Genomic DNA, 14991 nt, shown 5'->3' with positions numbered 1-14991 from the left:
TCCCTGTTTATGACAAAAACTAGTTATATACATAAAGCAGCAGAAGAGTATCAATGACAAAATTAGCTGATGAATTTACTAGTTATAAACATAAATCAGCCATCCTTTACCAGCAATCACAATACATACAGGAAAAAACTGAATAGATTTGATAGAGCTCTTTTTTTTTTTTGACAAACTATCTTTCTTATTATGAAGCATCCACAATTTAAATTTCAATTTTCAATTAAATTAACAAACCCAACTGATAATTAGCTAACTTTCAACAAGAAAATAATAATAATAATAGGAAATTGAATGGCAAAGAGAATCAGAAATGAAGACAAAGCAAATTTCTTTTCCTTGAATTAGTAACAGAGAATTACACCATCAAGCTCAAAATAAAACTAACAATCCTAAAACGGAACAGGCAAACGAAAAAAATAAAAATCTACAAACCCTAACCCCCAAATCCGTAAAGGGTCCTTCCTTGCCTCTTCAGCGCATAAACAACATCCATAGCAGTAACAGTCTTTCTCCTAGCATGCTCTGTGTAAGTCACAGCATCACGAATCACATTCTCCAAAAAGATCTTAAGAACCCCACGAGTCTCTTCGTAAATCAATCCGGAAATACGCTTCACACCACCTCTACGAGCGAGTCTACGAATAGCTGGCTTCGTAATTCCCTGAATATTGTCCCTCAATACCTTCCTGTGCCTCTTGGCTCCTCCTTTGCCTAATCCTTTGCCTCCTTTACCTCTGCCTGACATTTTTAAGAAGAAATTTTGGAGAATTCGAGAAGAAATGTTCTTGATTTGGTATTTGATGAAAGGGGTGTGAGGCTTGGTAGTTATATATAGCTGATGGTTTGTTTGGGGGTTTAAATCATGGCCGTTGGTGTGTTGGAGATGAAGGTGAATGATCGGACGGATGTGAGAGTCGATCCGCGTGAGAGGCGGAGAGTCTATATGAGCTGTTGATGTAATGGAGATCTATGGTGGGGAATGAGTGTTTTGTGATAGTGTGCGGATTGTGTTTTTTTGGTGAGAGAAAGGAGGTAAGTACTTTGTTGGCTTGGTCAAGATTATTAGTCATTTCTTATTCCTAAGCCTTTCTAATTTGTTTTGGCAACAATTGAATTATTGTAAACATTAAAATGGTAATTATTATTTGAAAAATATTACAAGTAAAATATTCTATTTTTTGTCTCGAGCTAATTTGATTTAACATATAATTTAAGAAAAAAAAAAGATTTTTAAAATTTGTATTTGAAAGCAAGTCATATATATGTGTGCAGGGGTAGATTTATGATTAAGATTTGAATTGCGAAAATCCGTAATTATTTAATTAAACTCGATATATCACTTGTATATTTTTTAAAGAATATATTAATAATAACTAAAGGAATATATTAATCTCTCTCTCTCCTTCTTCTCTTTTCTTATATCTCTCTCTTTAAAATTCAATTATCCTTATTTAAAATTTTATTCTGGATTGAATATTATTATAAACAATTGAAAATATTTTGAAGCTTATATTAGAATGCTTAAATATGCTTGGTAAATACTAACATTTTTTTTCTTTGAAGATATGAAAAAATAAAGATTGTTTTTTTCAAAATTTTTATTAAAGTTAAGTGTATGAAAATTATAGGAAAATTGTATATTATAATTTTTTCATTAATAAAAGAAATAAATAAACGACAATTGTAATACATTTTGACTTCAATATATTATACATATTATAGACATGTTTTTATACAAGTGGTGAATATATAACTAATATGTTTTTAATACAATAATATATTTTAACAATATTAATTGTCTTGATGTTGTGACTAGTGACTTACTCCTTGGTATAGCTTAAGGCTATTCAAAATCAAATCCAAACCGATAAGTCAAATCGAAAAAAATTATTGGTTTATCGATAATAGGTTATTGGTTTAGCGATTTCGTTAATGATTTTAATTTTTTTTATTATCGGTTCTTAACAGTGTAAGGTTTTTTTTTAACGGGTTAATCGATAACCCGATAGTGGCATAATAATTTATATTTATTACCATTCGATATGTAAAGTCCTTCACTTAGGTTTAGTTTTTATTCTTTTATTTCTTGTTGTCTCAAATTTTTAGTTATTATACAATGTTTTACATTTGCTTTGAGTAAGACACAATTTATCAACTCATGTGCATAATACATTTGGTTATCACCTTATTTTTAAGTGATTTTCAATTTTTTTTGTATCAAATCTTAACGGTTAAATTGATAATCGAATTGATAATGATCAATAACTGATAACCGATAAGCTAATATCTTAATGGTTCTATAACAATTTAACATGTCTATAAATCGATAATCGATAAGTCAAACCGATAAATTTCAAAATTGAACCGAACCGCCTGATATGCAGCCCTAGTATACCTAGTTTGAATCCAATTGATTCATTTGTAGCGGAATAATAAAGATGGCCGAATATTACAAAAATGATTTTGGTGATTAACCAACTTAAAAATCTCAGTTATCAGCTTGATAATTATATTGTCTATGCTCGATAGTGTGATAGAAAATTTCTTAACTGAAGGGGAATAAGGATCTTGCTATGATGGCAAAAACAAAATTTGAACTCTTATTTATTTACTTGTAAAGTTGACGTTAATTTTTGTCTATTGCTATTGCAAGTGTGGAAAGAACATTCTCTTCAGTGAAGTTCATCAAAATGATCTATGTAATAGCATTGGTGAAGAATTTTTGAATGGTCATTTAATTTGTAAGATAGAACGTAAGATATTTATAACCGTAAGTAATAAAGCTATAATAGATAGTTTTCAAAATATGAAGTCTCGTCGAGTATAATTTAAACTAATGAGAACTTTTATGATAATGTAATTTTTTATGCTTTCCTTGCTAAGTTATTGTCTTTATAAAATTTTAGATCTTATCTTTAAAAGAATGATGCACCTGTATTTTTGAAAATCTGAATTTACATTTGTTTGTATGGTTATAAATTACTTTATTAAGTAGTTTCATTTTTACAATTTAATTATTATTAAATTTAGAAATATATCATTCTTTTCTGAATTAAATTTAAAAAGTCATATAGATTGAGATAAAAAAAATATCATTTTTACAATTTTTAACTTCCTAGAAAAGTATTATAAAGGGCAAATTTATGCCAAAACAATGTAATAAGGATATATAGATTCGAGATGAATCTAAAAATTAAGTTTTGGGAGCATTTTAGGTTCTAAGAGCCCACAATATTTTCGAGATTATATAAATTTGATAGTGTTAAAAATTAATTATATTATATTTTTATTTTTTAAAAATTATAAAAACTTTTTAAATTCGGTGGAGTCAGAATACATGACCTAAAAAAAATCCTAATCGATACATCGTTTAAAATAATATATCTAAATTTAGAGAATATAAAAAAAAATATGTACAGTACAATCTCTATAAATGTATATGTTTGGGATCGGAAAAAAAATATTCATTTATCGATAAATAAATATTTATTATTTTAGAGAGTATTTTGCAGTATGTGTCATAAAAAAATTGAATTAAGAATTTCAAAAGTTTAAATTTAGAAAACTAAAAAGTGTAGTCTTTGCATATTTATTATTTAAATCTAAGAAAGTTAAACGAGTTTAGTGAAGTTTAACGTTTTTAATTGAATTCATGTATATAGAATATGAAGAGATTTTATGTTAACTATAAAAGGAAAAAGCTAGATGTTTAAAAATCATAATCCAAGTATAATATCTTCTCATCATTTGAAAGGCGTACAAAAATCATTTTTAACCAATAAAATAAGAAACGCAATATGTGAGCATAAGAAAGAAAATCCAATTATTAGCCAAAAAAAATTGCAAGTATGGTGAAACAAAATTCTGATTTGACTATTAATCAATCAACAATATCGCACACTCTCAAAAGATCGGCAGAGTATTTATCAAATGAGATAAAAAATAGCGACGTCAAGAGGCATAAACTGGCAAAATACCCTGATTTAGAGAAAGTTTTGTATGAGTGGTTTCTTCATATACAAGAGAAAGTGAACATGTCAGAGGAAGTTTTTGTCACGATCCAAAATGGGCCGTGAGTGGCACCCACACTTAATCTCCTAGGTGGGAGAACCAACGATACAAACCCCAACTTACATTAACGATTCAACTTATAAATCGCGACGATAATGCGGAAACTCAATTTTATTAAAGTCAAAAATAACAAAAGCCACTAAAATATATTACTTGACGTTCCCCAAAATCTGAAAGTCATCACATGAAGGACATCTAAATTCTAAAACTAAGTTTGAAATTATCAAACATTAGAATAAATAAATAACAAAATGTGTCCGAAAACTAAAGACAACATGCCATAATCGAGAGAATCCATCACGAGCTAGAAGGATAGCTCACCCTGAAATCTGATGGTCTTGAGACTGACTAGAGCTGAGGTCGAGTCGAAGCCGATGGAAGACTCGCTGCACTCCACAAAATTAAACAAAGAAAGATACACGTAGGGGTCAGTACAGGGCAACATGTACTGAGTAAGTATCATTGATCGACTCAAAATAGGAATCAATATGCAATAGATAATAGCGGAAAATCAACCATAGCACTTAATAGGTGGCAACCAATAAATAATTACATAACCAGTCAACAATATCAAGATCACACATGAGGACTCAAGCCTCCACATCACACTTCTTTGAAAAATGAGTCTTTGGAGATTGGGTAGTATTAAGTCATTTTAATTGATTTTCCTTTAATATTACCGTGTCGGAACGTGACATCCGATCCAAATATATCATGTCGGAACGTGACACCCGATCCAAATATACCGTGTCGGAATGTGACATCTGATCCAAATATACCATGTCAGAATGTGACACCCGATCCAAACATAATTAATTTATCATTCTTCATGATTACATTCCACTTCATTAACAATATTTCATCAAGCCTTCTTTATTCAAGACACCATTTTTGATAGGGCAAGTTCAAGATTATGGATTTCATGGCCTCGGGATTTCAGACCAATCACAACAACATATCAAGCATCCAAACTACAACAATTAAATGCATAGTAAACTTCACGTATTACCCAATGACTATCAATCACTATTAAAAGTCTATCTATTATACAGAATAAAAATCATAACCTACCTCAACCGAAGTAAAGCAAACTAATCCACCAAGGTCCTTCCTTTCTTCAATGCCTCATGTCATTTTCAATCTATCAAATATATAATATTTATAAGTAAACTATTTCATAGACACCAATATTATTTTTATGTTTTACCTAGACCCAACAATTCACCCAACTCTGTAATCAATTCCTTAAAATTCAAGCTTAGGGTTAAGCCCAATTCCTTCAATATCATAACCCTAATGATTTTCATCTAACACAATACACCTAATATTTAATTACATGTCTCAATATATTAAAATATGAATTATAACGTGATACTTATAAGCAAAATCTATATAAAAAAAAGTGGACGAATACGAAAACACAGTGACAATCCAGTGACTAAAATTTTAATATACAATCTACCCATTTGGTTAACATATGTCACTGTTCCTTTCTTTTCCTGTATTCTAATTAACATTCTACTTTATCAACCTAATATTCCAAAGGCAGAATGCCATATTACCCAATATAGATAGCAACTTAACCCATAAAATAATAGACCCACGTGTAGACAAAATTTTCAATTCCTAAATCCTTTCACCCAGCACTAAATTGACCAAAAAATATACTAACATATTATATATATCCTGGCAATTAATATGCAGGACAAGAATGAAGGGTTTAGCCATTACCTCAAGCACTGGATGTTATCCTTGTGTCGCCTAATGCCCTTCTGGGAGTAGGGAATATAACTTATACTATTTACTACCCTATTCTATTTTATTTCAATAAATATTGGATAAGTGGAATAGGGTATTAATTAAATTATCATTTTAATTCATTAATTTAATTAGTTATTCAAATTCACCCCTCAACTCAATAATTATAGTTATGGAATAGTCTAAATACCTATTAAAAATTTACGGGTTGTTACAATAGATATCAATTTACCCATCGTTCGTCCCCGAACGATCAAAAGAAGAGCAAGGGTAGAAATGGATACCTAACTTGACGAACAAATGCGGATATCTTCCACGCATATCAGCCTCAATCTCTCAAGTGAACTCCTCAACATGACGATTTCCTCGATAGTCATTCCAATAGTGCTACCAACCTAATTTGGTCATTCCGGAACTGATGGAACCATCATAATTTAAATTCGAGATCTCGTTGACCCAAAACTCAAAAAATCGCAACAAAACCAACTTAGGCCTTCAAAATATCAAAACGGACTCGGAACCTCTAAAATCTCAACCAACACTTCTTCTAGACCAAAAACCATCTCCCAAATCCAACGAAGTTCTCGGAATTCCATTCCGAGCATTGAAACTCCAAAAGTTGACCAAAGTCAAATCTTAGCTTAAAATTCCTCAATTTCTCAACTTAAGGCCTCAAAACTTCGTTACAACTCCAAAACAGATTCTGTAAAGTCTCCTAACCCAATTTCATTTCAAAATTGCTGGAATCGACGGAATTTCATTCCGAGATCTATAGCTCCGATTGACCTCAAATACCACTTTTTAATACTTAAAGCTTATGAAATTCAAAATTTTCAAAGACTTAATTTTTCATAGAATTTTCTAAAAATCAACACCCGGTACCAATCGAAAATGACTTAAGGCAACTAAAGGAAGGAATAAAATGATCGTTTTATAAAATTTCCAAAAATGACCTTAAGGGTCATTACAAATGACTGGCTTGCTTTTTCAAGAATATGTTGGTTAGTTCGATAAGAGAATGAATGACAGCAAGATTTTATTAATAGCAGACAACTGCCTAGCTCATCCAAAGATAGTTAAAGGCCTAAGAAATGTAGAGTTGTTTTTTCTTACCTCCCAACACAACGTTTAAAATTCAAGCATGTGATGTTGAATTATTCGAGCATTCAAAGCTCATTATCGTCGTCGTCTTTATTTCAGCATCCTACAAGGCCTTGAGATTGAAGCACCAAATATTAAAAAAAACAATATTTTGAATGCTATTAATTTTGCTAACTTGGCTTGGAATTTTGATACAATTTGTTTTCAGCATTGCAAAATTCGATCAGAAGAAAACAATGTTTTCGAACCACAAGTTGATGAATTAGATGAAGGTATCAAAAAATTAAATGATATCATCTCTAATTTAGCCTACAGAAATATGATAGATGTTGAACATCTTTTGAACTATCCTAATAAGAATGATACAGTTATAAAATCACCTACAAAAGAAGAGATTATTCAATTTGTAATAAATAATGATGATGAGAATGATTCTGAATAAGATAATAGTAGTATTGTCCACTTGTATCGTCAAAAGAGGCATTTCAAGCAATGACTATATTATCAAACTATTTAGTATAACACGAACAAAATATTCTGAAAATTATATCTCACTCTTCAAAAAATTAAAGATGAGATTAATTTTAATTTTGGTGGAAAAAAATCAACTATAAAATCATATTTTTTAAAAAAATAGCTATTGGTTTAATATTATTGACTGATTAAATATATAAAATTTTTTGATATATTCTAATAATTATTTTTTTATATTTTTTCTAAACCTTTAATATTTTATTTTTAATTATTATCTAATAGATTTAGCGAAAATATTAATTTAATATAACTGAACCAAGTTTAAATTAAAAAAAAATATTTATTTAACGAGATTATTATTTTATTGAGATTTTACCATATAAATAATTTTTCCTTTTTAATTTAACGAAATATTAACAGTGCGTTTAATATTCAGAGAAGATCTTACATTTGAGACCTTGTCGTTGTCAGCTTATTTTCTCAAACATTGTTCATTTTTTTTCCACTTAATTCAACATTGTGTCAACGAATCAATTGACATAAGTATTAAACTCAACAACAAATCTAATATAATGAAATTTAAGCCAACTTGCTAAAAAAGCAAAACAAGTACTGTTCAAACAATCCTTCATATGATGAAATATCCTGATCTGAAAAAGCTTAAAATTAGCTCAGGTTTCAAGAAATTAAAAAAGGGAATTGAACTGCAAAGAGTGTAGATGACGAAGAGAATTAGAAACAATGACTAAAACAAATTTCTATTCCTTGAAACATGTAACAGAAAATTACACCATCAAGCTCAATTTCAGAAACCCTAACCCCCAAATCCATAAAGAGTTCTTCCTTGCCTCTTAAGCGCATAAACAACATCCATAGCAGTAACGGTCTTTCTCCTAGCATGCTCTGTGTAAGTCACAGCATCACGAATCACATTCTCCAAAAAGATCTTAAGAACCCCACGAGTCTCTTCGTAAATCAATCCGGAAATACGCTTCACACCACCTCTACGAGCAAGTCTACGAATTGCTGGCTTCGTAATTCCCTGAATATTGTCCCTTAACACTTTCCTGTGCCTCTTGGCTCCTCCTTTGCCCAATCCTTTGCCTCCTTTACCTCTGCCTGACATTTTTTTTCTAAAGAAACTTTAGAGATTTTGAATTTGAAATTGAGAAGGAATGTTCTTGATGATTGGGGCTTTTAGATTTTGGTGGTTATATATATCTGATGTTGTTAAATCCTGGCCGTTGGTCTGTTTGGAGCTTAAAGTGATGATCGGACGGATATTAATGTCATCCGCGTGAGAGGCGGAAACTGTATATGAGTCGTTGATTAGATGGAGATCTACGGTAGAGAGTGATTGTTTTGTGATGTATGCGGATTGTGCTTTTTCAGTGAGAGAAGCCGTACATCGTTGGTTGGTCATAGAACTTATCAAATTTTTTGACAGAAGTATCCGCACAAATTATTAATTTTATCTTTCAATTAGTGACCGTCTTAAAAATATTTTTTTTACTTATCCAATTGAATTTATATATATCTTCAATCTAGTAATATGAAGAAAATACACTCTCAAATTTTTGCTAAGTTTAGAGGTATTATCAAATTTTGATAAGAGTATAACCAAGTTTAATTAGTCAAGTAGAATGATATTTTTAATTCTGACAATTATTTCCTGTTCAAGCTAAAAAAAAAAAACAAATAGCAATTTCAAAACTAAAATCGCAAACAACAAACGAAAGACATTATTATAGGGCCCTAAAAACACAAAATCATTGAGATTAAATAATTTTTAATATTTGAAATTAAGTTTTAATATTAGTATGGTCATTAGTATATTTGAAATACCATTTTGAGTAACATTACAAATCTACCAAAAAGTTTTTACTCATAAATTTTTGTTTTAGAAAGGAAAAAATCGAATGAAATTTGTGTACACATCATAGAGAATTCAGAAATTAATTTAAATTGTATAGTTTATGTTTTTATTACTAAATTTATTACAATATAATTTAAAAATGTTTTTCCTTTCAAATTTGATATAAAAGTTACAACTCCCAACTTTTGTTACAAATCAATATATAAATTCACTGCACGCTAGGATTCATCAATGTGGCTGTAGTTTAGTGGTGAGAATTCCACGTTGTGGCCGTGGAGACCTGGGCTCGAATCCCAGCAGCCACAATACAAAATTATTTTTATGTTCTCCACATTTTCATCTTCATTTCTTTGTGTGTCATGTTACCTAAATAGGTCTGATATCATGTTATCATCCAATCTAAAAATTTAAATTGTTAGAGAAATTATATTTTTATTATTTAATTATATTCTCAATAAATTTCTATTTTTTGATAAAAATATTTAAACCTGTAATATATAGAAATTCTACACAAATAAATGTTCATCTACATAAGTAAATTTAAGATAATTTTGAAGGAAAAGAATAAAAATTAAATTAAAAAATTCAAGATAATAAAATATATGATTTTTTTTTGAAAAAAAAAAACACAAATCACTTACACTTCTAAAATGAGAAAAATGGCGTTTGCTAAAAATTACTATATTTGTGATTATTTTCTATATATGAGTTTTGAAAGACACGTATTTAAAAAAAAAAAGAGTAAGTTTATTCTCCTTTCCAATCAAAGGCGTGAATACAATCTTTTAATAAAATTGGCATTTTATATAGGAAAAATTACTTGATTGAATACTTTTTAAAAATTAATTATTGATTTTAGCGATATTTTTTTATTTATTACCATTTATAGCAATACATAGCAATACTATGATAAATCTACACTTGTATTAAAAGTGAATTATGCATACAATATAAATGTATTATAAGTGTTTTAAAATATATATTATGTTTGTGTAGTAAGAAACTGACATAAGGTATTATAAGTCTATTAAAGTATGTGATAAATGTATTATCCATCTATAAAATTTTTATTATATATGTTTTATAAATAATTCTCTGCAATATGTATTATAAATGTTCAGTGAATTTTTTTTATTACTAAAAATAGTAAATATTTTCTTAATATTATATATTTATATAAGTTTCCCTTTTATATACACATCATTAAATTTTTAGCCAATTTTTATATGTGCTTCAATCACATAGATAAAAAAAATTAAAAATGCTAAATAAATTTGTTCAATATATTATTTCAATAAATTAGTAATTGAACTTTATCTTTTATGATATATTCAGATCATTTTCAGCAATTTTAGTGAATAAAAGGATCATGACTCATGTGAAAGCACAAAAACTAACATTTTTTGTGTTTAATTATTGGTATTTGAAATTTAGTTATTCCACTAATTTAGATTTATGTTACATAAAACTCATTCAACGAAAAGCTCTACCTATTAAAAAATATATTCTAATATTCGAATTCAAAATTTAATTTGAATGATCAATATAACTTATTTATCCAACCATATACATTAATAATACTGAATAACATGTTTAACTTTTCAACTTAGGGATTTTCCACCTATAGAATAAGTATGACGATATTGACGTTTGATTATTACTAATAAAATTAATATTTTATTTTGTTAATTTATTTTATTATAAAATATTATTAATTTATATACTCAGTTAGTATTTTTTACCTTTTTTCATCTAAAAAATAATGGTTATTTTTTCTATAGAAAATTATTATGTCGATTATTAAATGAAAAATATCATGATTTTAAAGAAGTTTTAAAAAAAAGACAAATTGATAATATAAGGGTGAAATAGGTATTTAAAAATGTAAATTAGGATAAGATGGGGGGGGGGGGGGATAATTTATTGTTCGTTGAGGGAGAGTTTGATTTTTGAAGTAAAATTTGAGGGTGTAAATAATTTTTCACTCTTTTATAATTAGAGTTTAAATAATTCTATATATTGTGTTATAGATTTTATTTTATATCATCAAGTTGCTTTTGTTTATGGTAGCAGATAATTTATTTTACATTTTATTTAAAATAAGTATTTTTTTATTATTAATTATTTATTGGTTAATATCACAGATATTTTGATTAATCAGTTAAAAATGAAAAAGTAGTAGTATAAAAATTAGAAAGCTCTCCGGTGTTTCAGCAAGAACCTGTTTTTTACTATGCTTTTTCCCGGTGTAGAAAATGGATAGAAAAATCATATTTAGCACAAATTTCCTATTAAATACTGTGGAGAAAAAACTCTATTTCTAATAATATTATTCTTAAAAGTACAAAGTTCACATTTTATGGAAGCTTATATATAGATATTTTTTGGTGACGTGATAGGGTAAAAACTTCTTTACTCGGGATAATGTATATAGCTTAAATTATTGTAATAATTTCTATAATTAAATTGGTGGCAACATCATGCATTGTTTTTTTATTTGAAATTAGTTTTAAAATGTAATATTTTCATTGCTTAGATATTTATTTTAAAAAAAATATTATCAACAAAATTGATGATATCGAAGTGATAAATTCAATGCTCACATTAAACATATGTTATCTCATATATTATACATTTACTTATTTAATATAAACACTCGATTAGCATCTCATGTGATAAGATATTTTTCTCTTGTCTTATACTATTTATATTATTCTTTTCTTGGAGCTAGCTAATTGAAAATGCACAAGTATGCATGTAAATTAAGAGTTGCTATCAACACAGCTAATGTATCATAATTGTTTTTAGCTTTATGCACATTTGATATGGGGAGAGAATCGACTACACTATTATCTATTCAAAGCTTGATCTTATATTAAGCGGTCGTTTAGTAGCTGGTTTAATTAATATTTAATATATGAATAATTTTATTATTTATGTATTAATTTTATATCATGTTTAATTTATAAATAGAATAAAATTATTCATATATTAATTTTATACAATATTTGATTGGTAAGTTTTTTCAAATGTTGTATAAAAATTATTCATGTATTAATGTTATATAGTGTTTGATTGCGTTTTTTGTAATCTTACATAATTAATACTTACATAACTAATAAGAGAATCTATGTATAATTTATCCGGGATAGAAGGTGAAATAAGTTATATGGGTATTCGTTATACATGTATTAAAATAATAAATTGCACATTTACCTCTATCAATTAGTTTTAAATGTATATTAGTAATATATAACAAATCATATAATTAATACATGTAAAAAAAGCACTATTCTTTTTTTTTTTTGGGGGGGGGGGGGGGGGAGGGGGGTTTGTCTTGTTAATTTCTTAATTACTTTTAGTTTTTTTGCTTAATTTCTTGTGAATTATTTTCTTTGACGGTAAGGCAGTGGTTGCTAATTATTTTCTTGTTAATTAAATTATTATTTTTGCTTAGTTTTCCTGCAACGCACTGCCAATACATGTGTTGATTTATTTTTAGGTATTTTTTATTTAATTTAATTTAAATTACTTAATTGCCTAATCCTATTCAATACAAATTATTGTTAATTGCTATTTAATGTTATTTACTTTATTACTTTTAGCTATTGATATTTATTTAATTTTAATGTGTTGTTTAGATGTTGTGTTTTAATGGGTATAATAGATATTAGCTCACTAAACATTTTTGAAATCAAGAAATAAGAATTAGTTCATTGATGTATTGTAATCTCTACATAATTAAATTATGCGTGACTAATACATACATAACTAATATTCATATAACTAATTCTTGTATAACTAATACCTAAACAACTAAATTTTGCATAACTAATACCTGCATTACTCTAACCTGCTACCAAACGACCCCTAAATGTGTAACGACCTATTCCGTCATTACTAAAAATATTTACGGTAAATGTATACGAATCTCATTGCTCATAAGGCTAGGATCAATTCATTGCTATGCAAGTGCATTAGTTGTGAATTGAGGTCCTACAATGTCCCTATCTCAAAATTAAGTAGAAAGTGTGTCTCTGATTTAATTTTCGACTTGAGTTTAAATTAGGGACAACTTCAAATGACCATAACTTTCAGTCTATAATGAATTAGGTGGCCCATCACCATCAAATTAAAGGTCTATGAGTATTTTTTTTCCAACACCACCGAGTTTGCCTCATTTAGAGTTCAGAGTAAAAAGTTATGCCTATTTTACTGAGCACTATCCGTACTGGGCCGCCATAGCAGGATTTAGGCCGCTAGAGCGGGATCCGATGGGCCAGAAGCTAGAAAGGATGTATTTTTATTATCTCATTCTTCCCCTAAGTGTCAGAATAGATGAGAGTTACCCTAGAAACCCCTAATAAGTTGTTCCAGGCTTGGAGAAAAGGGAAGAAGAGATTCTTAGCGCAAGAAAGGATTCAACCCAGGGATTTTAAGTTTGTCTCCGTAGTTTCTCCCTCCGAAAGTCAGGGATTGTGCTATCATCTGTCACGACCCAAACTAGGGCCAAGCCGTGACACGGCGATCAGAATGTGAGGGACCCCAACCAATCCATCTTAGCATACATCGCATATATATGATAAAGAAACATATTAGAAGTAAGCAAAAGTAAGAAGTCAAGGTAATGGGACTAAGGGAAATCAATTCAATAGATGTCCAAATGGACTACATCATAATGTCGTCTAAATATTCCTCTAGTCTAGTCTTTGATGGGGATTTAAGACAAACTCCTAACTCACTCGAACAATAAGAGTAAGTCAAGTAAACAACAAGAATAAAAGTCATGTCCTCGATAGTTAGAGGACTCACCAACTCCTTTGAGGATCTAGAGCAACTCTAGCCACGAATAGGATAATCGTGAGTGTCATCCTCCCCTATATTATGAGACAACGTAGGCAAAATATGTGTTAGTATGTTTGAATGTACTAAGTATGTGAGGTATGCATGAATAAATAAAGGAACATGAACAATATGTCATAAGATACATGACTAATCATAATGAACATGAGCAAAGCTTAAAAGCATTTGAAAACATATGAAAACTCATGGTCAATGCATATCATAAAACTTCATCATAGAACTCATAACTTAACTTCAACTTGTGTAGGATAAGACATTTAACCTATATCAAAGATCATGCGAGCTATAACATAGAATCTGATGATCCCCACATCGAGAAGGGGGAGGCTACCTTGCCAAGGTATACTCCGTCATGTTACTCATCTCAACTCAACTCAACTGTGCTATATGTGGATCCACTAGGTAGGTCATGAATTCAATCCTACATGGGCAATGTAGTTTGGGACTTTAGGTTTCTACTAGGATTCCTTTGGTTAACTAACTGCGTTATCGGACCGAACTTCACTTAGAAGCCCTCTCGGTGCTTAGTCAATATCCCAACAAAAACTCATAAAACATGATCATAACAACAACAACAACAACAACAACAACCCAGTGCAATCCCACATCGAAAAAACATGTTATAAAACATGAATCACTATTTTCCTACTATGTTATAAAACATGATCATAACATAGTAGGAAAATATAGTAACTGCCTATCAATCCATCTTTAAAACATATTAGGAGTACCTCATTAACTTAGTGATTCATAAAAATCCATAACTTCGGTGAGAATGATATTTATCACCATCTTTAACATGATTGTGTGAGAATTGGACTTATCACACTATAATAACATCT

The 14991-nt window shown here is 28.9% G+C and overlaps 1 protein-coding gene and 1 non-coding gene across 2 annotated transcripts; one reads left to right on the top strand and one right to left on the bottom strand.

The window, feature by feature from the left end:
• Positions 1–317: 317 nt before the first annotated feature.
• On the bottom strand, positions 318–8606 carry LOC129899765 (uncharacterized). Its single transcript, XM_055974785.1, has 2 exons — positions 8227–8606; positions 318–954 (listed from the first exon to the last, which is right to left on the bottom strand). Exons 1-2 carry the CDS (start codon positions 8534–8536, stop codon positions 440–442), a joined length of 825 nt encoding a protein of 274 aa, XP_055830760.1. The 5' UTR covers positions 8537–8606; the 3' UTR covers positions 318–439.
• Positions 8607–9519: 913 nt separating this feature from the next.
• Positions 9520–9591, top strand: TRNAH-GUG (transfer RNA histidin (anticodon GUG)). Its single transcript has one exon. It is a non-coding gene; the product is annotated as a tRNA-His (tRNA).
• The last annotated feature ends 5400 nt before the right edge of the window (positions 9592–14991 follow it).

The sequence above is a fragment of the Solanum dulcamara genome, chromosome 8, assembly GCF_947179165.1.
Source record: "Solanum dulcamara chromosome 8, daSolDulc1.2, whole genome shotgun sequence".
NCBI classification, from domain to species: Eukaryota; Viridiplantae; Streptophyta; class Magnoliopsida; order Solanales; family Solanaceae; genus Solanum; species Solanum dulcamara.
Note: the sequence above shows the minus strand (reverse complement) of the source record. Positions and strands in the feature narration are given on the sequence as shown.